The sequence below is a fragment of the Lampetra fluviatilis genome, chromosome 12, assembly GCF_964198595.1.
Source record: "Lampetra fluviatilis chromosome 12, kcLamFluv1.1, whole genome shotgun sequence".
Taxonomy (NCBI): Eukaryota; Metazoa; Chordata; class Hyperoartia; order Petromyzontiformes; family Petromyzontidae; genus Lampetra; species Lampetra fluviatilis.
In genome coordinates this window covers 15560511-15585769 of record NC_136286.1, presented here as the reverse complement: position 1 = coordinate 15585769, position 25259 = coordinate 15560511, and the positions used below count along the sequence as shown (strand labels likewise).

Sequence of the window (25259 nt, the reverse complement as noted above, 5' to 3'; positions counted from 1 at the left end):
CACCACATCCACCTCGCTCGTGACCGCATCCCCCTGTCTCGCTCCTCACCGCGTCCCCCTTCCTCGCTCATCACTGTGTCCACCTCGCTCCTCACCGCGAGCGGAGCGCCACCGCCCCGCGTCCAATTGCGCCGTGTGGCGTAGTGACGAGCGGTGCTGCGCGGCGGCGTAGGGCTGGTGACGCCGCTGGGGGAGGCGCGCCTGTCGTCGCTGCTGCTCGGTGTGCTGCACTGCCTGCGGGCGATTGTGCCCCACGTGCAGCAGCCCGCGGCCGACGCGGGCCTCAAGGGCAGCTTCGGCGTGACGCAGCGCGAGGCCGACGCCGGCGTCGCTCCTCACGTGCTCGTGCAGGCAAGTAGCCCTCGGCGCGCAACAGCGCAGCCGCTAAGCGCCGCTCTCGCCGTAGGAATGTGAACATTCCAATAACTCGGGGCTATAAAGGACCACTACTGCAATGCTCATTTGAGTAGGAAATTGTTTGCACTCTGTGTCTGTGGCGTTCTCGTAACGTTACAGCAGCGTCAATCCTGCTTGTCTTCATGGCAGTGTCACTGTCTCTGCTCGGCTCACCCTGACGAGGAAGAGGTGCGCGTTTCCCCACAGGTGTACGAGGTGACGCTGTTCTACACGCAGCACCCGGAGCACAACGTGGCCACCACGGCGCTCGAGATGCTGCAGCAGCTGCTGCGGATGCCACCGAGCGCCCTGCAGCTGGCGCTGACCACGGCCGGCGGCATCCGCCACCCCCTGCCCTGTGCCCGTCGCTCCGCCAGCGTGTCCAGCCTCGTCGGTACCGCCAGCGTCGTTCGGCCGCGGTCGGAGTCGGCATCTGGTTTTAGCGACGGTCGTCGCGCGGTTTCACTTTGTTTGTCTGTCGCGGGACGCCGGGGCCGGTCTGCTGCCGGTGTTGCTGCTTCCCCCCCGAAGCGTCCCGCAGTGGCGACTTTTGCACGCTGCGGCCTCTTGGCAGGCTGCGGCCCTCTCTATTCCTGCTCCAAACGGAAGTCTGCTTTTGAAACGTAAAATCAAATCACATTGCCGATCGCATGCATCTGGTAGTGACCGATAACAACCCCATTCACTCTGGCCATAGGCGTTCACCATAACTTTAGAATCTTGTGGAAAGTGAAATACTAAAATTGAAGACGAAGCCACAGCAGGGGTTGGGCGACGTAGCATTGTGCGTGAGAGACGACCTCTGGCCGGGAACGATCGGCAGCGGCTACTCTTGAGCTCGTTTGGAAACCCTCCAGAAGCCAGTGCTGATAGACGCTGTTTTTCTGCAGCTCTCATGCTCCCACTGTGTATCGTGACGTCTTCGGTAAAATTCAATCGTTTCTGTCCTCGTTAGTCTCCCGTTGGTTGAATTCGCAGGTGATTGTTTTTCAGCATTGGGATGTTGGCCAATACCAGTTAGAGTGTATGTATACGAGTCACCAAAATTAAAAAAGAATCTCATAAAATATTGATATTACCTAGGCTGCCCTGCTGGTCTCCAATGTGTTTTTTTTACTGTAGATAAAGGGGCCCAAATCCCCAGCGTCAAGGACAGAGCGTCTGATCTGTTAAGGTCACATTTTCTCACAGCGCCGCTGAGAGATGAATGAGATGAACGGGTAGGTCAGCAAATGGGCACAGCAGCTGCCACCCGTGTAAAACCCTGCACGGCGCCTCCACCCAACCCTGGGCAAACCCTCGCCGCCGCGCGCCTCTGGAATCCCAACCCACACCCTCCCTCGCATTCGTTAACATAATTTATGCCGACTGCACCCACATGGTCTGTACAAAATGAGCAACATAGTTTATTTTTTTATTTAAAGCTTTCGTGACTGCAGGGATTCATATTCTTTGTTCTATCGGTAAAGTAACGTAGAAGGGAAATAATAAAGTAATATAAAGATATTGTTGTTTTTATATTATTTTATTATTTCCCTTGTACGTGACTTTACCAAAAGAACCAACATAGTTTATGTTCATAAATTATTTCCAAAAATAGTCAAACCAAATTTAGTCATTGAGGCGATTGATTTGCTTAAATCAATCTTATTTTCTTCAAAGTTCAGATGACGTGATTCACTTTAGCCCTCCATTCTTTCTCCATGTGTGTAACTGTGTGTGCCTTTGGCTGTCCGTGTGTCGCTCTGCCCTTTTACAGAAATCAATACAGGCAACGATCACTGGAACCCTCTTGTACTATTCTGCTTTAACCCACATTTTACTACAGTCTTTGTTTCCTTCTTGTGCTGGCCTCAGGAGGGTGGCGTAAAATGGCTAGTCCTGTTTTACCAAAAGCACAAGGTAATCGATTGTTTCGTGAGTGCTGTAGATGATCTGTGTGTGATGTCCCCATGTGCCGTGTCACCACGTGTGTGCGTGTCCTGCGCGGGTGTGGGCAACACAGCCCCGTTCGGGCCTTCAACCACCGTGGCCATTGCTATTTGGAGTGTAGATTAATTAGCGTCATCATCATCGTCATCATCGTCGTCATCATTGTCATCGTGTCTGGAAACATATGGGCTCCACCACTTTCATTTGTACTCTGTCAGCATTTTGCATGGTGTGTGTGTGGGGGGGTTACACAGCGGTGTAGATGATGCTGTGTGTGTGGGGGTTACACAGCAGTGTAGATGGTGCTGTGTGTGTGTGGGTTACGCAGTAGTGTAGATGATGCTGTGTGTGTGTGTGGGTTACACAGCCAAGTTACTGTCAGCGGAGGAGGAGAAAGAGGAGGACGTGCTGGAGGATGATGTGGAGGCTAGAGGGAGTGACGGCACCCCGACCCCCTCTCCCGACACGGCCTTGCGTGAGTTGCAACTCTCGGGGCATTACGGGTCGGGTGATGCAGGCCTCCTCTGTTCCTCCGTCAGTAATTCTCTCATTTCCTTCATCGTCAATTCGTCCAGGGCTACGATTGCTGCCACTATGTTTTGTTTTTACCAAAATGTCTACGTAATGTTTTAATCGCGCTTGTAAATCGCAGGCCTAAAGGCCCAAAAATAGGAACGGCCACCAACAAACAGCACTACTGAGATATGAATGCTGTGAGTGATTGTAAAAGTAAACATGTCCAGTAAAAGCTATTGAAATATGGGACGATGGAAAACATACTGACTCTGCTGATGAGACACTATATGTTGAAACCGGACCAGAGTTTGCTTGTGTTGGGCCAGTGCTGCGGAATGGATACTCTCGTAGACGGCCGTGTGGCTGATGGGACAGGCGTGTGAAGGTGGCGCGTTGTGTTCACTCGCCGGATGTGCTGCTGTTGTGCTGTCGCTGCCGCCGTCGGTATCAGTGTCGGCGCTGAGCGAGAGTGGCGAGGTGCTATCGGCGCTGTCGGCGCTGTCGGGCGGCGCCGGGCCAGAGCCCGGCGCCGCCGAGCGTCCGTGCCTGCTCCACGCGCTCGACTCCTCCGACTCCATTGACCTCAACGCCGAGGAGTCCGACTCCACCAGCTTGAGCACCGAGCCGGCCGAGAGCTCCAGCCAGCTGAGCGCCACCTCGCTGGAGGCGCTGGGGGCCGTGGGCTGCGCATCCCTACGGCCCGCCCCCACCTCCCCCGTGAGCGAGAGCTCCCAGACCACCGAGGGCCCCGACTCTGCCGTGACTCCGTCCGACAACTCGGAACCCGTAAGCGACCGCCGTCCCCGTTCGTTCTCCTGCGTGGGGTTTGCCGTTGCTTTCAACGAGTCCGTTTCACAACGTCCGTTTGGGCCGGTGACGCGGTCCCGCGGTGGCCCCGCGGTGGCCGCTTGTTGTCAAGGTTGGCGGTTGGAATGCGGCAGGCCGCCCCGTGGTAACACTCGTGCCTCGATGCAAGGTCCCAAGTTCGGTTCCCAGCTTGGGCACCTTTCAATTACAAGTTTGTATGTTCTCCCCCTGTTCTTCATGGGTTTCCTCCGGGTTCTCTGGTGTCCTCCCAATGCTGAACAGAATTTAAGAAAAAAAACACGATGTAACTGGGATAGGCCAAACATCCGAATGCTGAAAATTTACTGTCAAATTACTCCATTGGGATTACACAGAGCAGCAACATTGCCCCCGACTTTGGAAACTTGCAGGACTCTCCTGAATAAGAGTCTTGAGTCTCGGACTCTCTTGGAAAAAACAGTAACATAAAAACATGTAATTATATGCTGCGATGTATATATCTATGCGTTGTTGAAACCTGAACAAACAATTGGTCGGTACTGCATTTTTAGCAGTGCACAAGCACAAAAACAACAACTCAACACATCCGTCAATAAGTACATAATAGGCAACGTTTCAGGTAATGGGCCTCTTGTGCTACGGAGAAGGCCCCTTGCCTGAAACGTTGCTTGTTGTGGATTTAATCCCTTTTCTTGCAACATAGTGTTTATGATCCGACTTGAATGTCGTCTCGAAGCTGGATGCTGCGTGTGTTGCTGTGAGGTGCTGGACTGCGGGGACCTGCAGTACACGGCCTTACCCATGGGCGCACTGCAGGAGCCCGACGGCGGTGGCGGCGACGACGAGGAGGAGGAGGAGTCCAGGAACGCGTTGCCCCGAGACCGGACCCCGCGTCACGGTACACGGCTTCAATCGCCAGCATCCGTTCAAGCCTGACTCTGCTGATGAGACGCTGAATGTCAAAACCAGTCCTTGCCTCGAAACATCTGGCAGTTCACCAGCATCGGTTCAAGCAGAGACTGATTCTGCTGATGAGAAACTGAATTTTGAAACCGGTCCATAGTTTGTCTTTGTTGAACCATCACTGCTGCGTCCACGTTGGCCTGCGGAGTCATCCGTTTGTGTTCCGCTCCCTGGGCTCGCGCCATCTCGGCTAAGCCAATCGTTTTGCCTGCCGTTTGGCTACCCACCTTCTCCCCCGGCAGCCCCCGGAGTGGCCGCACTCCTCCAGCCACGCTCGCGTCCGGTTCCGCCGCCCGAGGGCGCCGACGAGGACTTTGACGGCTCGGGCGCGGAGGGAAGCAAGGTGAGGGCGAAAGAGGCCGTGGTCGCAATGCGGGGAGCCCGCGGCAATTCCATCCCGGTGTATGAATGGGTTATTCTAATTTTCCTCCAACGTGTGAAATATTACTTGGGGAATTGGGCAAACATCCCAATGCAGAATCCTCCAGGAAAGAGGGTGTTGAGGCTCGTTGTGGATTCCCCGGATGGCGAATTTGACCATCCGTCTTAAGAACATGCTGACCATGTGCGTGCGAGAGCCTTTCCTGCGTTCATCTGGGAAGTCATCGTGAATTCCTCCGACTGGCGTCTCCTGTGGAAGCGGCCCCCCTCTGGGCCGCCGGGCTTCTCGCACGCCCAGCTCCCCCACGCCCAGCTCCCCCCAGCTCTGCGATGGGCTGCTCAGCGCTCTCTCTGCTGAGCAGCATCCCCCACTCGACCCACTCAGCGCCCAGAACGAGGCTGGGCGTCTCAGCTCGTGGCTTTGAACAGAGCTTGAATATTGTTCTCGTAACGTTCAAAATGTACCCACCACGGTCCAATTTCGCTACTTCTTTCCACGAGCTTAATTTTTACAACATTTTATAATATTTTATACCACTTGTCAATTTATAGTATTCCTTTATTCATAATTTATATTAATTATGTGCTTATTTTTATTATTTCCAGTATGGATGTACTGGTTTATGTATGTTGGACTTCTTTTGCACCATACGTGGCCAACCGTGCTCATCAGAGATGTGGGGGAAGGACAACAAAATAAACACAAAATGCAGTTCTTAGGAAATGTGTCGTATGTTACCTGCTACTGTCTGCTGATTGTGCTGTAAATGTTAGGTACATCTGAAGTGAGAAGTTAATCTCAAGGGTCCCTCCTGGTTAAATAAAAACAGTAACTTGTGATTTTGTACATTTGGTAAATGTGCCACTGTGTTTTACAGCAGTAGTTTCAAAGTGGGGGCGATTGGGATGTTTGGCCATGACCAGTTACGTTGTGTCTTGATTCGCTGCTCCCGCGTGGTCGATTTGACTTGCACACAAGGCGGCGCAACGCTTCTCGTGCAGACGGACGTTGTGCGCGTTGTGAAGCTTACGAGCTGCTCCTCCTCGTATGTGCCGTGCATCTCAGCCGCTTGTGATAAAGGGCATTGTGGGGGAGATGACGGACGAAGACACGCCACCCATCATCCACTGCGTCCGCCTCATCTCGGCCTCCTTCCTGCTCACAGGCACCCCCAACGGTCAGTGTGCTCGGCTCGCTCACGAGCACCGCTCGGCAGGCGCGTAGCGAGTGAGCGCAGGCCGGGGCACTGACTCGCAATCCAGCGCCCGCATGGCGCCGAGATGGAACCGTTATTCCTGCTACACGCCTGTGTGCCGAGCAGTGTGGTTGCTGTTTGAGGCAGCATAACAAGTAGGCGTGTTTGACCTCTCCCCTGGTGAAAGTTCTTGTGAGAATTTCTCTGGGCACTCTTTCCTTTTTTTTTGCTCTGATTTCTATTTGGTTGTCTTTGCTCTGATTTTTTGTTTGCTTCCATGGTGTAACCCAGGTCAATCACTCTTTCAAAAGAGACTACTTTGGTCTCAGTGCTTGTGTGTGTGTGCATGCGTGCGTATGACGAGCGGTGGCGCAGTGGTTAGTACATTCCGCTACAAACCTGGCGACCCGAATTCGATTCTCGCTCACGGCCAACGCCACTGATGATTAACTGAACCGGTCCTGGGCTTCTCTTAGGTTAAATCAGCCTCGTATGAGGACCCAGTGCAACGTGTAAACTTCACCACTGGAGAGACAAAGGCGGCCAGGCATGGTGCTGGCCACCCAACCCCTGACGTACCGTGCCAGCCTTCATAGGTGCTACTCGCTAACAGCACTTGTCCCAACAGTCTGGAAAGGCTATACGGGGGATCTTTGTGTGCGTGTATGTGAATTCAGGCCTGGTGTCGGACCGGTGTGTCCGGGTGAGCATGAAGGCGCTGGCCGTGGGCTGCGTGGCTTCTGCTGTCTCCATGCTGCCCTCGGCCTTCTTCCTGCCTCTCTACCGGCGCGCGCTCCACCCGGAGCCACGTACGTTCCCCCATCCCCCGCGCTGTCGCGTTCCCCCGCTCCTTGTGCACCGCGCGCAGACAAGCGCTCCTGCGTTAGCGGCCGCATGCGGCTCGCGCGCGTGGACTGGCACGGGTGAACTCCCACGCACAAAGGCAAAAGTCGCCCCTGTCGCCTTTACGAGGCTGTTGGGGCAATAGCTTTTGGCGAGCACCTACAAAGGCCTGCACGGCACACGAGGAGGTGTGTTGCCAGCACCACGCCCATGGACAGCACCACACACGTGCGCGAGAGCATGCCAGTGCGGTCCCGGCGTGACCGCCAGACGGCGTGGGCGCGTGACACCGCCACGCCGCCCGCTACGCACGCGCGGTTTGTATTTCCGCATCGGCTGATCGTGGCGCCGTTGCGACTGCGTTCCCTGTGCCGTCCCCAGAGGAGCAGCAGCTGAGCGACCTCCTGCAGTTCATCTCGCACCCCGACCCGCAGCTGCGTGGAAACGTGGCCGTGTTGTGCGGCGTCATCGTGAGCGCGGTGCTGGCAACGCCACACAGCGCGATCCTGAGCCCAGCGGAACTGGAGGGTACGCACGTGCACAAATACAAAGATCCCCAGTATAGCCTAAACAGACTGTTGGGGCAAGTGCTGTTAGCGAGACCCTATAAAGGCCAGCACCCGACACGAGGGGGTGGGTGGCCTACACCACGCCCGGCCGCCTTTGTCTCCCCAGTGGCGTTGGCCGTGAGCGGGAATCGAACTCGAACACAAACGTAGGCAAGCAAATACACAGGCGCATACACACGCGCATACGTACATATGCACACAAGTACGTACGCACGCATACACGCACATACGCACGCATGTGTACGCACACGTATGCACGCGTGCCGGGGCAGTGCTGCGCTGCAGTAGCAACTACCTCCGCTAGAGCAAGCAGTGTTTTCATCTCACTTTAATGCTAAAAACACACACACACAATGTAACCGATATTCTCCAAACATCCCAATGCTGAAAATTTTTCCTGCAAATGACTCAATTTGGATCGCACAGAAGCAGCAACATCATCCCCTCCTGCGAAAGCTTGGCAGGACCCTCCTGAAAATGATTCTTGAAGTGTCGTAGGTGAACAAGCTTCGTAATAATACTCAGCAGGTTGGGACTGTCTGTACCAGGGGTCGGCTAGCACAATGACCAGAAGTGCCATTTTATTGGGTTTTTGGTTAAAAAAAAATCCTACGTCAATAGCCGCAATGCATTTGAATTTGAGACCGTGTGCCAGAATAAATATTGTCATGAAGCAGGAATGAAATAGCCATGCATGTGGCTCCGCAGCCGTAGGTTTCCGACCCCTGGGCTATACTCACGCGTGATGTGTGGCTGGCCCTCGGGTGTGAAGGTATCCCGGGCGTTATTTATTTCCAGATGTCGTCCGTCCTCTGCACTTGGCCCTGAAGGACTCATCGTCCGTCACCTGCCGGCTGGCCTGTGTGGGGGTGCGGGTAAGGCTGCGTGGCCTGTGTGTGGGTGCTGGTAAGGCTGCGTGGCCTGTGTGTTTGTGTGGGTGAAGCTGCGTGGCCTGTGTGTGGGTGTGGGTAAGAGGATTCGAGCCAATGATGGAAATTCCACACCCTCCCGATGGGGTAACCACCAGCAACTCCCTACGAGGTGGACTCGTGTGTGCGTATGTGTTTTGAAGCGGTCCTGGGGGACACTCCTTGGTCGTCTTGGCCTACAATGGATGCCTGGTGCAGTGTGTCAACATCAGCACTGGGGAGGGACAGGTGTCCGAGATGGAGCTGTCCTCATCAACTCCTTGTGCGCTCTGCCGGCCGTTATAGGTTAGGGTCCGGGTCAGGTGGCTCTCGCCGAAGCGGTTTTCCCAACAGCATTCGAAGCGGGCCGCGTGTGGGACCCGTGTCTGTGCGTGTGCAGCACTGCGTGATGCAGCTGTGCAACAGCAAGCAGAGTGGACTGGGCCTGACGCTGCTCTCCGCCCTGCTGCACCTGCACGACAACTCGTACTGGCTGGTCCGCACGGAGCTCATGGACACCGTGGCCGACATTGACTTCAGGTAGCGGCCCCCCCCCCTGCGAGGCTCGTGCCGCACGCCGGAAGCCCCCCACGGCCTCCCTGGCTCGGCCACTGGCCGTGGCACCGTGGAGAAGGCGGCGAGGGTTGGCGGATTGCACACACCCGACTGGCCAGGGTATGATGGCAGCAAAACAAGTAGGTTAATTTACTTCTGTCTAGGCATTGATCACTGTTGTAAGAGGTTGTGATTGATCTCTGTGATAAGAGACTGTGATTGTTCATCTATTTCAGGTTGATTGCTTTTCTGGAAAAGAATGTCGGCTGTCACTCTGGATGCGATGAGAAGAGCGAGGTACGTTCACCCGCGCTGCCCCCATTGTCCACCAAGGACAGTTGTGCAGGGTGTCTGGTGCAGGGTGCCTAGTGCAGGGTGCTCAGTGAAGGGTGCCTGGTGCAGGCTGATGCACTGCTTGCTGTGGCATCACATCAGACTTTCTGGCTGTCTAAGCTCGACAGCCGGGCTGCTCGGCGGAAGAGCGAGTGGCTCACAATTTCAAGGTTGCGAGTTCACATCCTGGTTGAGGGGGGAGGGCGGGGGTGGTTGACTTGGCCCATCATCCCTCCAGGGTGTTTAAAATAGGCACCACTTTGTGGAGAAGTCAACAGTCGTTGTCTTCTGTAGAGATTCACCCCCCTCGATGCACATTTGAGCAGGAAACCACTTGGCCTTATGGATTTACATCCCAACGTAACACTGCCACCACATCCCCATCACTCCTCTCCATCCACTGTGCTGGCTTAGAGATGCAAGTTGGAAAAACGAACATTACCAATTCGCTTCAATAACTTGGACAACCTGAAATTCAAGCAAAGTAATATGGCAACTGTTTATACATTAGTAAAATATACTTAACTGTATATTTTTTATGTTGTATTAAAATGTCACTGACACTGTGCAGAGCGGTGGTTCTCACCCCCTATGGGGTATGGCAGCCCCCCAATCCAGACCACTGGTCCCGGCCCCCTCTCGAGCCCCCGTGTCCTAAGCCCACAATACACAGAGACACCATGTGCCCACGCCACTACTCAAGCCGGGCTCACCAAGGCATATTTTTCGTGTTTTGCATCACTTCATTTTGTCGCCGCGATGTCGCGCAGACGTTTCCTGCACGGTATCCATGCTGCAACCTCCACGCCCCCCTGACCGGCTGCGTGCCGGTGCGTGCGCTGTGTGCTGTTACCAGGAGCGCCTGCAAGATCGCGCCGTCGCCAGCATCCTGCGCCTGCTGAGCGACGAGGACGGCAGGGTGCGCCACGCGGCTGCCGCCTCGCTTTCCAGGTGAGCTCTGCCACCACTCGGCGCACGGCCCTCCACGCCGGAGGCCCCGCGGGGGACGGTGTCGAGCCCGGAGATGAACCCTGGCGGACTCCGCCGGGGACCGCGCGGTCCGGGGGGCCAGGTACGAGAAGGTCGTTGGAGCGCACGGCGCACGCACGGGATAATCCGTTCGTGCCGCGTCCCTGCACAGGTTGGTGCCGAATTTGTTCTTCGAGTGCGACCAAGCCCAGAGCGACCCCGTGGTGGCTATCGCGAGGGCCCACACGGCCTCCTGCCTCGAGCTGCTCGTGCACGAGAACTCCGCACCACCGCGGTACTACGCGCCCGGGGCAGCCACGGCTGCTGCGTGGTGAGACACGCACACGCGCACGCACACGTACACACACGCGCGCACACATGCACACGTACACACGCGCGCACACACACACGCACGTACATGCATGTACACACACGTACACACACACACGCACACGTACGTACACGCGTACACACACATACACACACGCAAAACAAATATGAAACTTGTCTCTCGCAGTCCCTATCGTGGCTACGAGACATCCTGCACGGCCAACGCAACTTTGGAAAACAATTTGTCCAGAATTATCACAGCCATCTCCACGGCGCTCAACCGATCCAAATCGCGACATTTAAAAGTAAGTTCTGGCCATCTTTACTTGAATCGTGAATAATAATTACAATCATTTATGATATACCAAATGTCATACAGTAGGTGGCGATGTTGCTGTTAAGTGGAAACCACATTGCGTAATCTGCAGTGTAAGTTCAGCATTGTTACACATTACATTATTTGGTTCTTTCGGTAAAGTTACGTAGATAGAAAAATATAAGTAAATAAATAAAAATAAAATAATAAAAAACTTAAAACCACTAATGTAGACTGTAGCCTGGTTCTAAATCGGAGTGAGTGTACCGGCAGTCTATAATGTAGACTGTAGCCTGGTTATTAAGCTGGGTGAGTGTACTGGCAGTCTATAATATAGACTGTAGCCTGGTTATTAAGCTGGGTGAGTGTACTGGCAGTCTATAATGTAGACTGTAGCCTGGTTATTAAGTTTGGTGAGTGTACTGGCAGTCTATAATGTAGATGTAGACTATCCTGGTTAGTAAGTTTGGTGAGTGTACTGGCAGTCTGTAATGTAAATTGTAGCCTGGTTTTTAAGCTGGGTGAGTGTACTGGCAATCTATAATGTAGACTGTAGCCTGGTTATTAAGCTGGTGAGCGGATTGGCAGTCTATGATGTAGACTGCAGCAATGGTTATTAAGCTGGTGAGGTTATTGGCAGTCTATGATGTAGAGACAAAGGCGGCCGGGCGTGGTGCCATACCGGCCTTCATAGGCGCTCGCGAACAGCACTTGCCCCAACAGTCTGTTAAGGCTATCCGGGGGATCTTTGTGTTTGCCTGCCCATCTAATACCGTGTGGCTGTCTTGTGTTTCAGTTTGGTTGCTGTGAAGCCCTGTACCTGCTCTCAGCTGCGTACCCCGTGAGCATGTGGAGCAATGGCTGGCACTGTGGCTTTGTGCCTGCACCAGCCCCACCGCCAGCACATGCGAGGCCACAGCTGCCCTTGACAAACACACCCAGGTATGGGACGCCAAGAAAGGCGTCATCCCCGCAGTGCAGAATTGTCTGTGCCCAGCCACTGCATGCCCAAGCAGCTTCTGTCTGGCCGGATCGAGAGGACTAAATGGGCGCGGCACGGGATAGAGAAGAGATGGGCTGATCCGTTACAGGAGGATGTGGACCTGAGTTGACTTGCCAAAGACCGGCACGAGCGGTGTCAAGATTGTGAAGCACGCTACTGGGCAATTAGAAGCTCCCCATAGTGAGCGGAGTGCCCTGCAGTTAAAGTGCTGCAAGCGGGCACACATTGTGCATCTGCTAAATCTTAGTCAGCGAATCCATTACACCTGGATCTATCCCGTGACCTCCTGTCAGCGAGCCTTCGACACTTCACGTGGCCTCAACGTGCACATAGCCTGGCACAAGCGTCGTGGTGACGTCACCGCCACTTAGTGGCGAATGGCGGTTGTTGTTGTGTGCATGTGCGCGTGTGCAGGACGGGTGTGGAGGGGGGTGGCCGCGTGTCGGTGCTGCCCATCTTGCTGACGCTGCTCTCATCGTCGTGGTTCCCCCTGGACCTGCCGGCCCACCAGGACGCCCTCCTGCTCACGGGGAACCTCATCGCCGGTAGGAGCACGGCTCTCTCGTTCGCTCCTCTTGCCGTTACTCACACCGAGCGACCAACGAGAATTGCCGTCGTTCCTGCTCGTTAAATTTTCCGGCCGACTGCCGGGCGCAGTCGAAAAGTTGCGAGTTCAAATCCTAGTTGGGTGTTGACACGGCTCATCATCCTAATGGGATGGATAAATTGAGTACAACGTTGTACGGAAGTTAACGGTGGTTGTCCTAGGGACACACTCGCCCCTGCCATATGATTGGTGGTGAGTGCCGGGTGGCGAGTGTGGTGCGGCGAGTGCCAGGCGAGGAGTGCCGGGTGGCGAGCGCGTGTCCTGTGCACGCAGCGGTGGCATGCAGGTCGCTGCGCAGGCCATGCGTGTCCGAGGACGACGCAGCGATGCCCAAGGTGGAGGAGCCGTGGGCCGCGCTAGCCGACCGCTCGCTGGTGCCCATGGTGGAGCAGCTCTTCTCCCACCTGCTCAAGCTGCTCAACATCTGCACGCACGTGCTGGATGACGTCCCTCCCGTCCAGCCCACTCTCAAGGCAACGCTCGCACTCTCTCCATCTATCTCGCATAAGCACCCCCCCTAAGGATGCTGCTGGGGGTGGTATGGTGGATATTTTGTATCCACTTTGTCGTCGGGAACCGGGCACATCGGCCGGTGACGTACCACGGTCGCCACTCGGCAGGCCACCCCGGTTAATACTGCGGGTATATTAGTCGTAAAAATACTACGTGCCGTTTGCTTCGCCGTGGACATTCAAAATCTTCTGGCGTCATTCAAAAAGAGTAGACTTGTTGCGAACCTACTGCAGGCCGTGTCTGCCAAACGTAGCGCCTGCCTTCGCAAGAGCCTCGCGCTTTAAGAAAGGCACGAACACCGCGTGCGCGACGATTTGACTCAATCACCACCGTCTGCTCTGGAGTGCAGCCCACATTGCCAACGCTGCCGAGCGCCCCTTCCCTGAGTCCCATCCGCAAGAAGACCAAAGAGAGGGACGCCGTGGAGTTCCCCCCGGCTCCCGCGAGCCCCCGCAAGCCCGGCGAGCCAGGCGCCGGTGAGAACGCCGCGCTGCTCGCGTTTTGACAAACCGCACTCGGGGGCTCCCCGCTCGCGCGAGCGAGCGACCGGGCACCGCATGCCTGCGCTGTGGGTGGTGGAAATTCCACGTTCCCATTATGGCGGTCAGTCTCCCTACGCGTTGACCGCTCGCAAATTCTTACGTGGTAACGTTTGCTTCGTCGCCCAGTGAGGGGACGGTGGTCCGAGTTAACCTGCGACCGATCAACGTTTAAGCTGAATGCACCGCGGAGATCGTTTGTTCGTACAACGCAAGGCACTCTCGCAAATTAGACCCGGCCTTGTCTTTCCTCAGGTCCCCCCCCCCCATTAAACATTTATAAAAGATTAGTTCTGGTTTTTAAAACCTCCCGCGTCTCCTTTCACTAATTTACATTGCGTAATAAAGGTAATAATAATGTAATTGTATATAGCATCCCACGCTGCTGGATATTAATTGTGTATAGAACAGGACCACTACCAAGGAAATGAAAACCCTACTACCAAGCAAAATCTAAAATTAATAAACAAATTAAGAAATGGCACCGGCAGAGATGATGCGCTGAGTAGAACGCTGCGTCGCCGCAGGCAAGGCGGGCGAGGGCAGCGGTGGCGGAGTGGGCCGCAGCGTGCCGCTGCTGGGTGGCTTCTACCACCTGCCCCACTACGTCCGTCTGCACGACATCCTCAAGGCCACCTACACCAACTACAAGGTGCCAGGACACGCGGCACCGTGCGACACCTCGTAGGCCGTGCTCATCACGCCATTTCCTGCTCTCTCATTCCACGCGGCGGAGGGTTTCACGACACGCGTTTGGTCACATCGTTCCGTGGCCAAACCCAAAAATCAATTACAAATCGGAGTGTCACATACGTCATCTTTTGTGGACGTGAAACCCTAACCCCGGCCCGTGCTGTCGTGCCCTTTGCCAGATGTCGCTGGACATGCTGAGTCTGAGTGAGAAGTTTGGTGGATTTCTGGGCACGGTGCTCGACGTGCTGGCCCAGCTCTTGGAGATTGCGACGCTTCAGGACGTGGGGAAGGTAACTCCAACAAGTAGTTAACGACGATGCAGGTCCCGATAAAGGGTTTGGAAACATTGTCCTCAACATTATTCCTGATACTAGATTAAAAACATTAGGATCTATTAATTAATTCTTCACTGTTAAGCATAAGTAAACTTTTGCATTTATTCACCGCTTATATGTATTAGCATCTCCAAGAATCTGACAACAGTATCCAGAAGATATGAGGCTGGAACAAAAGAAATACAAACACAGCAGCAGGTACCCCCCGTGTAGCCATAGCAGGCTGTTGGGGTAAGTGCAGCACGGCACACAAGGGGGTGAGTGGCCCACACCACGCCCGGCTACCTTGTCTCCCCAGTGCTGATGTTAACGCACCACACCAGGTACTGATTTAAGGCTGAGCCAACCTAGGGGAGGCCCAGGACCGATTAAAATATTCGCCACCGTTATTGACCTTGAGTGGGTATCAAACTCTCCGGGTTTGTGCACGGCGTCCTTACAAATGCGCCACCACCGCCGCACACTCTCTCTCACGTACAATCGGGGCACAGCAGCCACCACAGGTTACATTTGTGATGAGCACGTAACCCGCACAGAGCGAGAGACATTTGACTTCGTCGGGCACCTTGCCTTCAGCACAACCTGTGTTCAGTTTGGTGTTATGATTTCATTACAGTACGCCGAAGAGGTTCTGGGATATTTAAAATCCTGCTTCAACCGTGAACCGACAGTCACCACACTGTGTGTGCAGCAGGTATGCGCGGAGTGATGCACCACCACCACCACCACACGACTCCTCTCACAAGCAGTCGAGTCACTCGTGCAGTGTAAATCCTCGCCCGTACACGGCACGTGTCGAAGAGTTGCAATCCTATGAGCAACGTTAATAACAGCGATACGCTACCCTCATGGTGGATGGCAGGAAGGCATTGCAGTGGTGACGCTCGCGCCTCACAGCAAGACACCTGGGTTCGACTCCTGACTAGAGCACCTCTGTGTGGAGTATGTTTGTTCTCCCCCTGTTCTGAATGGGTTTCCTCCGGGTTTTGTTGTATCTAAAAACACATACAGTACAGTACAAAACATGCCAATGCTGAAAAATTACCCACAAATTACTCAATTGGGAGTGCAAATGAGTCATTCAGGAGACCAATCCCCTCCTGAAAAAGAGTATTGAGACTGGGTGAGGTATTCCCGAGTAAACTAATAGTGGCAGCTCCACTGCAAGAGACACTCTTCACCTCAATGTGCTCTCAGCTGTAAGGAAAGGAGTGAATTAAGCGGCAGTGTTTGTGCCACCATTGCAGCTATTGAAGGCCCTGTTTGGAACGAACCTGGTGAACGCGCTGGACGGGGCCGGCGTGGACCCACGCGGCCAGGGCCGCGGCCAGCAGCTGGGCTCCTCGGGCCTCCAGCCGGGCCTCTACCACTACTGCTTCATGGCTCCCTACACCCAGTTCACGCAGGCCCTTGCCTCGGCCAGCCTGCGCAACATGGCGCAGACGGAGGTGGAGTCCGACACGTTGGGGTAAGCGCAGCGGGCGTGGGACGCCATGGCAACGATCCCTCTCTTGGGAGCCGCGAGTGCAGCAGCGGCAGCGTTGGCAGTTTGCTGCGCACAGATCGGGGGGGGGGGGGGTTTGGGCCTCGAGTCGCGGCACGGCCAACGACTTCATCACGGGCCGCGGGACGATTCGGCGTCTTGGCCAGTTACCGAAACGTCGACATAGTTTTCGGGTTACTGTTGCACCGGCGTGTAAACACAATACGGCGTAATGTATCCACTCCGGTTGCGTAGAGAATCGACGTATCTGTCAATGGGAAGTATTCTAAGCGTTTTCTTTCGTGTAGGTGGTTCGATATCCTCAAGAGAAAAGCCTCCCAAGTAAAATCCAGCCCCATGAGTGCCACCAAGCAGAAGGCCGACAAGGTACGATGACTCGTGCAGCGGTGATTATAATAACAGTAATAAGGTTACTTTGTACATTTGCTATTCGCGCCTTTCTTAGGGTGCAGGGCTAGCACCAGGGAAGGCGCTGCTGTGTTTCACAGACAGTCTGCAGTTGCTGCACAGTGGGGGCGATATTGCTGTGTGTGTCATCCCATTTAAGTAATTTGCGGTGTAATTTTTCTAATTTGGACCGTGACGCCGACCCACAATGGCCTATTCTTTTTAAATGACGTCACGGGATCTTAAACGTCCGCTGTGAAGCAGACGGCGCGTGGTATTTTATGGTTGCTACAACACGTATGACAGCAACCGTGGTACCGGCGTTGGCTGACGGTGACTGATGGTGACTGGCGGTGACTGACGGTGACTGGCGGTGCCTGGTGGGCACGCTTCCTGCATTGCCGCCCCCTCCCCGTGCCTATAGGGCGCCATTCACAACTACATCCGCCTGTTCGAGCCGCTCGTGATCAAGGCGCTCAAACAGTACACCATCACCACGTCAGTGGCACTGCAGAAGCAGGTGCTCAGCCTGCTGGTGCAGCTCGTGCAGCTTCGGGTCAACTACTGCCTCCTCGACTCCGACCAGGTGAGCGCCAGCGTGCGTTTGCGTTGTTTACTTTTTAAATTTTTTATATTAAGTTCACTTGCTTGCTTGCGCGCTTACGACCGTGCAAATCTTTCGGTCGTTTTTTAACCCACTTCCCGTGATCCAATCGAGCTGACATTTTGCACACAGACTCGTTGTGCGTGACAATTTCTTTTCGTGAAATTTATTTTCCAAAATGTTACACTTTTTAGGTAATTTTTTTTTATATTTAATTACCAATTGCTTAATGGTGGCAGGCAATCATCTGACCCATAGGTGGCAACCATCTCAAGCCAGAGGATGAGAGGACTCTAGCCGCCCGTTTCAAAGACCAATGTGGGCTGGGTTGTGGCCCATTGAACACGCATATAAAGGATTTATAGTGAAAAACTTTGTTTTTACGGGTTAATTTTTTAGTTTTCTGCAGTGAATATCGTTGCCCTGGATTTGCGTCTCCTCTCTTATCCCAGACTCCCCTTTTCAAATTTAATTTCTTCTCAATGTGCTTTCTCACCTGGTGTTCGGTGCGGATCCATTGATCAACCTAAAACAATAAAAAATTTACTCTATGGCAATCGAGATCGTGCCTTTGCTAATTGTGACTTTTCCACACAGGTTTTCATTGGCTTTGTGATAAAGCAATTTGAGTTCATAGAAGAGGGACAGATCAAGTGAGTACCGTATCTATCGCCTACTGGTCGATCAATGCACGTGAATCGCCCTGGCTGCCGTCTGCTCTCACCGGAGTAACGTTGCCTTGTCGTTCACAGGGACTCGGAGACTCTGATCCCTTACATCTTCTACTTCCTGGTGTTGCTCTCCTACGAGCGCTATCACTCCAAGTCCATCATCGGAATGCCCAAGATCATCCAGCTGTGTGATGGGCTCATGGCCAGCGGACGCAAAGCCATCACTCACGGCACGGATAGCATGCAGCGTCGTACAGCGAGTTGGACGTGGAACACCACGAACGCTAAATGTTGCACTCCCTCCACCCTGACACGTGGAGTCGGTACTTCTCATTTATATTTGCAGCCCATATTACGATTTGTAAGTGATTTTTGGGTTAGGCGACCTAATGATCCGGCCAACGTTGGATCGTGAAACCCTCCACTAGCCAACCTAGCTGAACAAATGAAATAGTCAGGTGGTGTGCAAGACTATAATGAGCCAAACGTTTGTTGTCTCGGCTCACCGGTAAGCTGAAGGTTAATCCACACAATAAGTGTCGCCGCTATCAGACACAATCAGATATTACTGTGAGAATTGTTCTTGAACTCACCGGAGCAGTAAATGGAGCGAGTCGTGCATGACGTGTCATTATTCAAAAAGCGTTTGGCTCTCAGAATCTTTATTTAGACTGGAGGAGGAATCCGTTGAGCTGTGAAGCTCTTGTTCACAGATGTGCAGTGGGGGCGCCGTACGCATTTGGCGTTTGACACGTCTAGCCCTGGCGGATGACAACGGTGTGACTACTTCCTTTGACCTCGCTTCCTGATGGAGCACTCGAGCGGAGACGACCCGGCAGACCGGACCGTGCATCGTCACGGCTGTGGCCGATCGGTCGCCGGAGAGTGGCGTGCCGTGCGACGCGACACGTGGACTGGCCGTAGAAATGATCTCTCGTGGATCTCAGCCGCGTGGTTTTGACGAGCGCCGTTTTGTTCCCCTCCGCTCACTCCCCATTGTTGCGTGCGGCGCAGCCATTCCCGCCCTGCAGCCCATTGTGCACGACCTGTTCGTAGTGCGCGGCGCCAACAAGGCCGACGTGGGGAAGGAGCTCGAGACGCAGAAGGAGGTGGTGGTGTCCATGCTGCTCCGCCTCATCCATTACCACCAGGTACACAGTCACTACCACAGGTACCACAGTCACTACCACAGGTCCCAGTCACTAACACAGGTACTACAGTCACTACCACAGGTCCCACAGTCACTACCACAGGTCCCAGTCACTACCACAGGTCCCACAGTCACTACCACGGGTATCCAGCCACTATCACAGGTGTGGGTGAACGTGGGTAAGAGCGAGAGAGTGAGTGCGAATGAGAGCGAGCGAGCGGGTGGAGCGAGCGGGTGCGGGTGAGGATGGGTGAGCTCACACCCGCGAGTGCCCCCCGGTGGCGGTGGACGTGGAGCGTGCAGGTGCTGGAGCTGCTGGTGCTGGTGCTGCAGCAGTGCCGCAAGGAGAGTGAGGACAAGTGGAAGAAGCTCTCCCGCCAGGTCACCGACCTTGTGCTGCCCATGCTGGCCAAGCAACAGGTAGCGGGGCGCTGTGTCGTGCGGTACAAACGCATTGCGAGCTAAGCAACGATCGCGCAGATACTGGCCAATCAAAAACAGGGGGCGTTTCATACCACGCTTTTCTAACCAATGGGTTTACTCCATCCACGAATTTCTCGCCAATGAATCGACACAACGATTAATCCCAAATCGATACTTAAGTGTTTTTTGGGTCGATTGTGAGCAGAATCAATACAATAGACGCCTCTATTCGGGTTTCACAAGACCATATATGGGCAGAGACACACCCCTACGGAAAACGCCACCGTATCTTTTTCCCATATATGGGAAAATGGCCAAAATGATTTTGTCGTCTGTTCTCTGCAGTGATCGACATGGCTCCTCTGAGAGCGCGCATCGTTTCTAGAGTCTTGCTGGCTTTTCAACGTCCTCAAACGTCGATGCTATTGGTCCGCATCGTCCCTCGGGGCACGGCTCGCTCGCACGCATGGCAGCGTCGTGGGCAATCCTGCAAAGTGTTTTGCTAAAATATCCCTCGTGAAAGTTAGATTCTGTCGTCGACGAAAAAGTAGACCGACTACGTGAAGAGTCTGTGACGTGGGCTCAGAGGAGCGGGGCCCGGAGAGGGGGGACGGTGGTGTTGACAGCTTCACCTCGTCCCGTGTGACTGACCAGAAACGTTCGTTGCGACGTGCCTCCGTGGGTTTGTTGCCGAAATGCCTCACCGGTCCCCCGTGCGGTGTCGCAGATCAACACGGACTCGCGGGAGGCGCTGCGGGTGCTCAACACCCTGTTTGAGGAGGTGTCTCCCTCCGCCCTGCGCCCCGTCGACATGCTGCTCAAGAGCATGTTCGTGCTGCCCTGCGACGTGGTGAGAGGCTTGCGGCGCGTTCGCCCCGAACCTAGCGGGGGGGGGGGGGGGGGGGGGTTCCCTCGTCGGCACCGCCGCGGCCGGGTGCGGTGCAGGCCTCGCCACTCGCTCGCGTGCCGTGTCGGCCTTTGTAAATGCTCGCTAACGGCACCTGCCCCACAGTCCGTTAAAGGCAATATGGGGAATCTCTACGTGCGCGCGTGGAAATAATAACGCAGAATTGCTGTTGTGCTGCTCGGCCTCTCCGTAAACCCCGTGTGCCGCCCGCAGGAGTGCGTCACGACGGTGCAGAAGTGGATTTCAGGAATCCTGGCGATCCTCCGCGTGCTCATCTCCCAGTCGTCGGAGGACATCATCTTGTCGCGCATGCAGGAGCTCGCCGGCCCCCCCGTGGTGGCCATGCCCCCGTGCGGGTTGCGCATCCCGGGGAGCGGGGACGAGACGCTCGACACCCGGGGAGAGGAGGAGGAGGAGAAGGCTCTCCCGCCGGGCAACGCGGAGGGACCGGAGGCAGGGGATGGCGCGAGGGGCCGGGCTGCTCAATCGCCCGAGCCTGCGGCCTGCGCCATGCCTCCCGCTCCCGGGCCTCTAGAGGGATCCCCTCTTAATGCGCAGCAGCAGCAGCAGCCAGATGCACAGCCGGCCGAGGAGAGGTTTGCAAGGTACCCGAAACCACCCCACTTGCGTCCGGTAACATTGCTTTTAAAAAAGCGCCTGATACCCGGCGAAGTTAACCGTGAACAACGTTTTTATAATATGTTACTGGCTCGGCACCCGGGTCTCCACTGCCCTGTCGCGGGTGCCATTTGCCTACTTGGGGCCCACTTGCCTTGTACTGCTGCAGCTGTTGTAACTACCGTTGCTGCTATTGATACTCCTGCTGCCACTGTTGTTGTCACTACTGCTGCTGCTTGCTACTGCTGTATTGCAGGCTTGGGCATCATTAGTTGGCATGTCAGCAATGTATTTTTTTTATTTATTGGAATTTATTCTATTGTTCACAATACACACATCGGATGATGCGTGTGTGCGCTGTAGGTTCATGATCCAGCTGGTGGGCATCCTATTTGAGCGCACGGAGAACGGTGGCGGTGGCGTTGGGGTGACGCCACCGCAGCACGCGCTGTCTGCCCAGCAGCTCGGCGCCCTGCTCATGTGTCTCATCCACATGTTCAAGTCCGGTGCGGCACACCTTCCACGCTCGCCACACTCGCCACAGTCGCCACAGTCTTCTCTCTTACCACGCCACGGCACTCCTCGCCGTGTGCCCTTTTGTGCGATCTCCCACTCCGCACGCACCCGTGCCACCGTAAGCCACGCACGCCGCTCAACAGCCTGTGCTGTGATGCTGCTGCTTAGGGCAGTGGTGCGCAAGTAACAAAAACTCAAACACGTTTGGCGATATATAAAGAGCAACGTACGCACGTACAGTAGGCGACGTGTCCGCAAACGGGCCTTCCTCACAGCACAACGCACAGGGCACGGCGTCTCCAAGCGCCGATAGGAGCTGGTACGCCGACGCCTCCCGTTCGAGGCCCGTCTGGCGCGGCACCGCACGGGAGCCGCACCCTTTTCCGCCGCCACGTCGACTCGGCGAGAAGCCCCATCGTGTTCGTGTTTCCCTCCGCCCGTGTCTCCGCGCCCGTGTCTCCACACCCGTGTCTCCACGCCCGTGTTTCCTCACACCCAACAGGGACGTTCCGGCGGACGTCGGGGGCGACTGTGCGGCTTCTGCGGCAGGAGAAGCAGGCCGGGCAGTACTCGCTGGGCGAGCTCAACGAGCTGGCCGGAGCACTCATCCCCACGCAGCCCTGCTCCGTGCTACTCTGGTGTCAGCTGCTGCTGCTCATGGATTTCACGGAGCGCAGCTGGTGGGAGGCCGTGCTGCGCACTCAGCGGTACAGAGTCCCTCGCGCCCGCCTCAAACTCTGTGTTTGCCCCTCCCCCATCATCCGCACTGCGCATGACGATGCAGTCAAGTTCTGCACATACGTAAAAATAAAACTCGCCCTATGCGACTGTATGAGTGTTCGGATCTGTATGTGTGTGTACAGGCCTCCGAGTATGTGTATGGGTCTCCGTGTGAGTCTATGGGTCTCCATGTGAGTGTACGGGTCTCTGTGTGGGTGTACGGATCTCTGTGTGAGTACGGGTGTCTGTGTGAGTGTACGGGTCTCTGTGTGAGTCTACGCGTCTCCGTGTGAACTCGTGTCCACTGCGAGTCGATCATCAGCGCCCCCTACTGGCAGTCTGTTGGCCAATTTCAGGCCAGGTGCTGATGCATCTTGTGCCTACAGGGACAGCTGCCACTGTGCTGGAGAACGCTCTTGTCATTATTAAAAGCAAGAATAAAAAAGAGACTTGAAATTAAAAAGTGGACCGCGCACGCCAGGTGGGCTGGTGGGTATTGGGGCCGCAGTGTCGGGGCCATCGCCGTCGCTAACGTTGCTGCTGTTCTGCACTTGAACCCGCAGGAGGCCGGCGCTGTCCGGCGCCGCACCGCACCCGCAGCAGCCGCACGAGTCGGCGCCGGAGAGCCAGCTGCTGTGTGGCGCCGAGATGGTGCGCCGCGGCAGCTTCATCCTCTTTGCAGACTACGTGGTGAGGCCCGGCGCCTCCTGCAGCCTGCCTTGCCCGGCACTCCCGGGCATGGTTCTGCTCCCAGGCACAGAACTCTGCTCTGTGCCATAATTCCTTGAGTCGATCTCTGGGCCACCCTCTCCCAATGTCGATCCCATGAGAGTCCCCTTCAATTACATTTTGAGACCCTGGCAGACCCTTTCCAGCCTCTCAAGCTGTGACGGTTAATGTCTGATATTCTATTTCAGTCTTGTTCAATAAGCGTGTGTTTTAGTTAGAAGTGTACAACTGAGCTCATCTTATTGGAAACTAAAGATAAAGAGAGAGTTACTGGGAATGGAATTCGCAGGGAAGAGGAGAGTCATCTCGGATCGTCGCAAACAATGCGCCAGTGGTCTCTCTCTTGGGCTTGCGTCTCTGAGGTTCTCACTCGAGTCTGCACTGCGTTGCGTGAGACGCCGAGACAATATGACGCGGTCTCGAGTCTGAACAAATCCGGTGTTACATTGTGGCTGTAATCCGCAGTCTCAGCAGAGCAGATGAGCTCAGTGATAAACACATCCCGAGGTGGCTGGCTTGGCACGCGCGCCAAGTGCGATATTCACGAAGCGCGGTGCGGCGTGGAGCGGATGGCACCGCAGAGCGGCGAGCGTGGAGGGGCTGCGTTGACAGCGTGGTGCGTGCTTTGCACAACGATCAGCTCGAGTTCCGATCGCAACGCGTGTCCGGGAGCGGTCTCCGCCCGGCTGATGCGGCGTCGCCGCGTGGCACTGTCGTTGTTGCGTTCAGTGTCAGAATCTGCACGACTCGGAGCACATGACGTGGCTGATCGTCAACCACGTGCGCGACCTGGTGGCCCTGGCGTCCGAGCCACCCGTGCAGGACTGCGTGAGCGCCGTGCATCGCAACGCGGCCGCCAGCGGTCTCTTCATCCAGGCCATCCAGTCGCGGGGACTCGACCTCACCAAGGTGGCGGCGTGGTTCACCTCGTGACCTTTTCTCTCGGCCCAACACGTCGGTTTTTTGTTGCCACCGTCACAGACATTGGTGACTTTTGGGTTCGGCCACGTGATGATGTGGCCATTCGACTTCCTGGTTTCCGACCTGAAGATGCTTGATGCAGCTTCAAGCGAAACGTTATTTATGATTTCTGAATATTATTGTGATAATTGTATTTCAACTTACAGGTTAGCCGAACCAGCGATGACTGGCACATTAAGCGCCTGTACACCTCATGGCAATTTAATTTGTTGGCCTGCGTCGGGTGGCGAGGGTTGTGGGACACCAATGTGGCCGGTGAACCGACTCAAAACCCAACCACAAATCGCACCCGAGTTGTTCGCCCAGGGGCACTGACTGCGAGCGCGCATGCACCGGCCACGCCGCGGTGGCGCTGATTACGGTGCCCGGCGATGAGCCGAGCCTGCGCTTTGTGTCGCAGCCGGTGGTGCTGCGCCGGACGCTGCAGCGCCTGGAGGGCATCCACCTGAGTCAGTCGGGCGCCGTCCTCTCCCTGCTTGTCGAGTCGTTCCTGGCGACGCCGCTTCGCGTGCTGGGCCACATGGTGGACACGCTGGCGTGCCGCCGCGTCGAGATGCTGCTCGCCGAGAACCTGGAGGTGCGGACGCCTCCCTCCCTCCCTTAGTCCCTCCCTCCCTCAGTCCCTCCCTCCCTCAGTCCCTCCCTCCCTCAGTCCCTCCCTCCCTCAGTCCCTCCCTCCCTCAGTCCCTCCCTCCGTCTCTCCCTCCCTCAGTCCCTCCCTCCCTCCTCGGCCCGCATGCTCCCATCGCGGTGTTGATAATCTATCGCAGTGGAACTCCTCCCGTTATATAGTAAACAGATGATAGGGCGATGCTGTTGCTGCTGCTTTATTGGCAGTGGTGCCCAAGCACACATAGCAAAAAATGCAACGCAGTCATCAATAACATTGTGGTCTTAAAAATAAATATATTTGTGTATAATAGATTATATGGACAAGTTGCGTGCTGATCAGTCGGGCCACGGCTCGTACGTCGCCTCTTGTACTTTACGCATGACAGAGTTGTGCTTCGAGCTAGCAGCCATCTCGAACGGAGCGAGTCCTTGCCTCTAAACATCTGGCATGAAAGTGGCATGAAAGTGAAGTCCTGCACGTCTGAACTGTACAGATCTGCTGCTAAATTAGATATTTCGCCCACCACAGCATGTCGGCCGTATCGTGTGGCGCTTTTGTTTGTCTTTCGTGGTGCTAAGCATTGTGTGGGTTTGTCCACAGGATAGCAGCAGCCAACTTCCCATTGAAGATCTGGAGAGAATTCAAAGCCACCTGCAGCAGACGGGGCTTTCTAACAGGTGCAGTGCCTCACGGAGAGAACGGCCGACACCACCAGGGCTGTTACACCGGCGA

The 25259-nt window shown here is 55.3% G+C and overlaps 1 protein-coding gene across 3 annotated transcripts in view; it reads left to right on the top strand.

Moving 5' to 3' along the window:
- HTT (huntingtin) overlaps nt 1–25259 on the top strand; it is a 48779-nt gene that overhangs the window by 7158 nt on the left and 16362 nt on the right. For 2 of the 3 annotated variants that reach the window (XM_078861799.1, XM_078861798.1), the window contains exons 8-45: nt 173–351; nt 604–790; nt 2254–2298; nt 2696–2803; nt 3296–3630; nt 4414–4549; nt 4857–4957; nt 6062–6173; nt 6869–7000; nt 7416–7562; nt 8402–8478; nt 8912–9051; nt 9303–9363; nt 10256–10350; nt 10541–10699; nt 10886–11003; nt 11811–11956; nt 12432–12562; nt 12898–13097; nt 13487–13613; nt 14204–14328; nt 14549–14659; nt 15321–15398; nt 15952–16172; nt 16496–16574; nt 17020–17181; nt 17797–17852; nt 17952–18100; nt 18885–19021; nt 19324–19440; nt 20171–20293; nt 20564–20955; nt 21332–21474; nt 21987–22191; nt 22768–22894; nt 23663–23842; nt 24315–24491; nt 25128–25204. In XM_078861799.1, the coding sequence (XP_078717925.1) occupies nt 173–351; nt 604–790; nt 2254–2298; nt 2696–2803; nt 3296–3630; nt 4414–4549; nt 4857–4957; nt 6062–6173; nt 6869–7000; nt 7416–7562; nt 8402–8478; nt 8912–9051; nt 9303–9363; nt 10256–10350; nt 10541–10699; nt 10886–11003; nt 11811–11956; nt 12432–12562; nt 12898–13097; nt 13487–13613; nt 14204–14328; nt 14549–14659; nt 15321–15398; nt 15952–16172; nt 16496–16574; nt 17020–17181; nt 17797–17852; nt 17952–18100; nt 18885–19021; nt 19324–19440; nt 20171–20293; nt 20564–20955; nt 21332–21474; nt 21987–22191; nt 22768–22894; nt 23663–23842; nt 24315–24491; nt 25128–25204 (5395 nt within the window). The remainder of the gene's footprint in view (nt 1–172; nt 352–603; nt 791–2253; nt 2299–2695; nt 2804–3295; nt 3631–4413; nt 4550–4856; nt 4958–6061; nt 6174–6868; nt 7001–7415; nt 7563–8401; nt 8479–8911; nt 9052–9302; nt 9364–10255; nt 10351–10540; nt 10700–10885; nt 11004–11810; nt 11957–12431; nt 12563–12897; nt 13098–13486; nt 13614–14203; nt 14329–14548; nt 14660–15320; nt 15399–15951; nt 16173–16495; nt 16575–17019; nt 17182–17796; nt 17853–17951; nt 18101–18884; nt 19022–19323; nt 19441–20170; nt 20294–20563; nt 20956–21331; nt 21475–21986; nt 22192–22767; nt 22895–23662; nt 23843–24314; nt 24492–25127; nt 25205–25259) is intronic. The other variant, XM_078861800.1, reaches the window with a different exon arrangement.